This window comes from Pygoscelis adeliae, unplaced genomic scaffold (genome assembly GCF_000699105.1).
Source record: "Pygoscelis adeliae isolate BGI_AS28 unplaced genomic scaffold, ASM69910v1 Scaffold242, whole genome shotgun sequence".
Lineage (NCBI taxonomy): Eukaryota > Metazoa > Chordata > Aves > Sphenisciformes > Spheniscidae > Pygoscelis > Pygoscelis adeliae.
Genome location: NW_008824369.1, coordinates 3,317,826 through 3,322,317, shown reverse-complemented (window position 1 = coordinate 3,322,317; position 4,492 = coordinate 3,317,826). Strand labels below are relative to the sequence as shown.

General features: G+C 48.9%; 1 protein-coding gene across 1 annotated transcript; it reads left to right on the top strand.

The window, feature by feature from the left end:
- Nucleotides 1-226: 226 nt before the first annotated feature.
- Nucleotides 227-1,552, top strand: LOC103913571 (galanin receptor type 1-like). Its single transcript, XM_009320072.1, has one exon. It carries the CDS (start codon nt 227-229, stop codon nt 1,550-1,552), a length of 1,326 nt encoding a protein of 441 aa, XP_009318347.1.
- Nucleotides 1,553-4,492: the final 2,940 nt, after the last annotated feature.

The window sequence follows — 4,492 nt, the reverse complement described above, 5'->3', positions numbered from 1 at the left end:
CCCTCCCCAGCGCTCACGGCCGCCTATCAACTAAGTTGCCGAGAAGCCATTTCTGACCCCGCACCATCCCCGAGAAGGGAAAACATTGCCAGGAGCCCGCTCTCATCCCTTCTCTCTGCACCCTCTTTTGCAGGCGCGGCTGGTACCAGCTAAACATGCCAGGAGCGCTCGGGGCAGCGCGGCAGGCTCTGCCCCGTTAACCCGGGGTGCCCGAGAGGGCTCAACCATGAATTCCTCCTCCCCCGCCCCCGGGGCCCCCCCCGGCCCGCTGCAGCTCTGGCAGGAGGAGAACCAGACCCAAGGCGGGCTCTGGAACGGGAGCCAGGAGCTGGGCTGGGAAGAGCTGGAGAAGATGCTCTTCCTCTTTGCAAAGGAACCCGTCACCATCAGCCTCACGGTGATGTACCTGGTGTCCTTTGTGGTGGGCTTCGTGGGCAATATCCTTTCCATCAGGGTGCTTACTCGGAAGCGCCGGAGTCGGGCGTCCAGCCTGAGTGCCACCCGCAGCCTCCTCATCAACCTGGCGGTGTGCGACCTCATGGTGGTGTGCGTCTGCATGCCCATCACTGTGGGCAACCTCATCTACAAAGCCTGGGTGTACGGGGACTTCCTCTGCCGGGCGGTGCCCTTCATCCAGGCTGTCTCTGTCTCTGCCAGCGTCCTCAGCCTGACCGTCATCAGCGTGAACCGGTACTACAGCGTGCACAATCCACTCAACGCCCGGTCTTTCTTCACCCAGAAGAGGATCCTCAGCACCATCCTGGTGGTGTGGTTGTTGTCCTCAGCGATATGCATGCCCCTCATCTTCATGAACAAACGGGATGAGATTGGGGTGGTGGAGGGCTTGCCTCTGGTGTTTTCCATCTGCAGGGAGATTTGGCCTCAGGAGAGGCTCAAGCAAGCTTACAACTTTCTGCTCTTCTGTGCCCTCTACTGCCTGCCGGTCCTGTTCAACATGGTCATCTGCTTCCTCACGGTGCGCCGGCTGTGGAGCCGCAGCAGCCAGCTGAAGGAGAGCACCGCTCTGAACCGATCTCTGCCAGTCTCCAGGCTGAAGATCCGGAAGAAGGTAGCGCAGATGGTGGTGGCCCTGGTCCTGCTGTTCGCAATCTCCTGGCTGCCCGTCTACCTGATGGACATCTGGATTGATTTCAACATCCCCAAATCTTTGCAGGATGTGACTCCTTCTCCTTGGATCCTGCAGCTCAGACCTTTTGCCCAGTGGCTTGGCCTCACCAATTCCAGCCTCAACCCTATATGCTATTGCTTTGTTGGGAACCTCTACAGATCAGCCAAGGAAATGAAGAGCAAATACCACCAAAGAATGGTATCTCTCTTTAACTTCTCTCTGTCCGAAGGGACAACCCGTTCCTCGGTCCCAGAGCTGCTCTCTTACCAGAGTTCAATGGAGCCTGCAAGGAAAGGACCCCCCGCCACCCCCACCACAGGCAGGAGGTGTCAGGGAGGTCATGGCCATAAGAAGTGTGGACGCTTGAACTCCTGCCAGCATCCACCTCTGACCACTGTCTCCAGTGAGAACACTTCCTTGTAATTCTGCTCAGGAAGTGCACTTCATACCCTCATCTGAATTAAATGACTCTTCAGAGGTCTTTCTGAAACAGGTATTTCAATGATGGAAAAAACCTTTCTTCTAATCACTCCCACCACCAGTTCAAAGATACTGAGACAGGGAAAGAAGCAAATAATAAGAGAAAAAGATGATGTATTTTAACTCAGATCAAGTTTTAAGGCAAATGATTTTTACTGGGGACAACTAGATGAGTAGCCTGTTGCCCAGTCAACAGTCACATAATTAAGATAGATCAACTTCCCAATGAGTGAGCTCTCCCCGCAGCTCCATCTCTGGATGCAGAGATGCCGTTTGGATACAGCAACAATTTGACTGCTTGCTGCTGCTCACCCTGTGCTGATAAAGAGCAGCGATAAGAGGCACTCTCTGCTCCAAAACCATCAGTTGTAGTTGCAAGTGGTGAAGAAATGCTAGAAACAGCATCATAAAAAGTAATAGTAGTGGAGAATTTCACACACACCACCACTTGAGATTTCATTGTCTGATCGTATTGCTTCACTCCTCCATGCAAATAAATTCTCCTGATGTGAAGAGACAGTGCCAGAAGTACTAAAGCAACCATCACCACTCCACATTGGGGAATTCAGAAGGGATAATGTGGCCTCAGAGGTCATTTAGTAAATGCATTAGGAAAATATTCTTTGGGCATCGGCTATCTTTCTTACAGCTATGTTCCAGCGGGTGGAGTGGAAAGAACCGGACATCTATTAGCATGATTTGCACTTGAAAAACCAGCTCTTGTTCAGCTGTGTCTGTACCAAACAAAGTCAATGGCATGTGAAAATAAAAACGGAAAGAGGTTTATAGCTAATAAAATCAGAATCAACTAATGCAATGCTATTTGTCTGGGAAGGAGGAATCAAAGTGCTTGCTTTTCCTGAGGATCAGAAGTAGGTTAAAACCTATTTCTTCCATCATCTCCTTTAAAGGAGGCTTTGATAAATACATTGTATATTTTTATTAAGTTAGCATCGAAAGGCCCCACTAATGCTTGAGAATTCTATGGTGCTGAGCACTGGATCTGTATTCATAAAGAAAGGAAACCTTTCTCCCAAAGAGCTCAAAGTGAAAATACATCAGACCAGGCAACAGGTGGGAGAAAAAAAAAATACAACAAGGACCCAAAAGGCTGGAATGAAACTAGACATCAGCCCCTTCCCAGTGCCTGCCCAATGCTAAGTGTGAGGGGATGCGCACCGCCTCCTGATGCCAGAAGAGCCCGTGCCCCAGCTACTTGTGTACCTGTGCCCAGCGCAGCAGGGCTCTCCTCTTTGAAAGCCCCAGAATGAACACAGGAGCCTTCCTGGGAAAGGATTTTGCATTTAATGGAATTCAGACTTTTGATGACTGGGGGCTTTTTTTAATTACTGAACAAGGGAATGATGTTCCGGGAAATCTAAGTTTCCAATAATATCCTCCTGCCTTCTAGGGAGACTTTTGCTCACAAAAAAATAGAGACCAAAAAATAGCCATTCAACCCAACAGGATTCTCACCTTTGTAATGATCACACAATAACATTTTATGTTACTAATGATCTGCCCGGAAAACAAAAGATTCCTCCTTAACAGGCAGTGCCATCCGCAATTTGTATTCTCTTTTTGTGTGAATGAGAAAGAAATTACAACTACCCAGATTTACTCTGGGTGAGAAATGGCTTTTATGTGTGCTGGGAGATGAGAACATCTGCATTTTTGCAGGTGATATAGGAGTGTACTGCTTGATCTTTTAGTAGCTGTGGAGAAAAGCCTGTGAAGATTTTATTTCCTCTTTCAAGGCATATTTTTAGGGCTGGCAGAATGCACCGGGCTGAGGAGCATTAAAAGCTTGCGCCGAATCCCCACTGACTCCAGGTCCTGGAAACAGATGTCCTCCACCCCCAGACCAGATGTGACACAACACTGAAACTTCCCTACGTTGTCCTAACCAATGTATTTAATCCTGCCCTGAATAAACTGCAAAGAAAGAACCATGGAGATGCCAGACCAGCTTGTCCCACATGGTGGCCCAGCTCTGAAAACGGCCAGGAACAAATGATGCAATCAAAGGTGCAAGAAATCCACATTTTAAAGTATCCCAGAGGAGAAATTTTTTTTTTTTCCTCAGCTCATGAGCTGTTGCCTGGGTCCTACCCTGAAAGTCTCCGTACCGTCCACGGCAGCAGAAATACCAGGGACTGTGTGTTCTCCTGAACGTGCCTGTGCCTTCCCGTTCTGATGCAGATGCCCATGCCTTTCTCCAGCCCCACAGCACTCCTGACCTCCAAGATACACTGTGGCATGGGCCACTTCCACTGGCCAACATCATCTCCTCTTCACACTTTTAAATGTATTTTCCAGTTTCATTCAGTGTTCCTGTTTTCCTATAATAAAGTCAAATTGCTCACTTTAACTCCTCTTTGTCTCCCTCGGTCACTCTCTCTCTATCCTCCGCGCTCCAACCACTTCTCCACTGTTTCTATAGAGAAACCTCCCCCTGCCTCTCACTGTTATCACTCTCTGCCTGCGAATTCCCCTCACTCTAACAACTCATTCATGTCTTCAATCCTCTGATGAAAAATTCCTTCCTGCCCTGCTGATTTCAATGGCTCCTTTTGTGCTGCAGACACCTGTTTGCGATGGAGAACGCTGATTTATTTTGCACGGCTTACCCGATGGCTGCCAGGTAGTAATGAATTTTGGTCACTATCACCCAAGGGTAAATGAGAAGCAGTGACGTCAATGTGAAAGCCACACAGCATCCTGTGAGTTGCCTGGGCTCTGGCAGTGATTTTATTAACCTGAACAGGTCTGTGTAACGCAACAGTGCCTGGGTGACTCATGCTGGCTCTGAGTGAGGTGAAACCTCAGCCTTTGGGAAAGTGGCTTTTTTCCCCTCCTACCTGATAAAACATCTCTTTATAT

Bases quoted from the DNA above. Each gene is read 5' to 3' on its own strand.
- LOC103913571 (XM_009320072.1), top strand. From the start codon at position 227: ATGAATTCCTCCTCCCCCGCCCCCGGGGCCCCCCCCGGCCCGCTGCAG.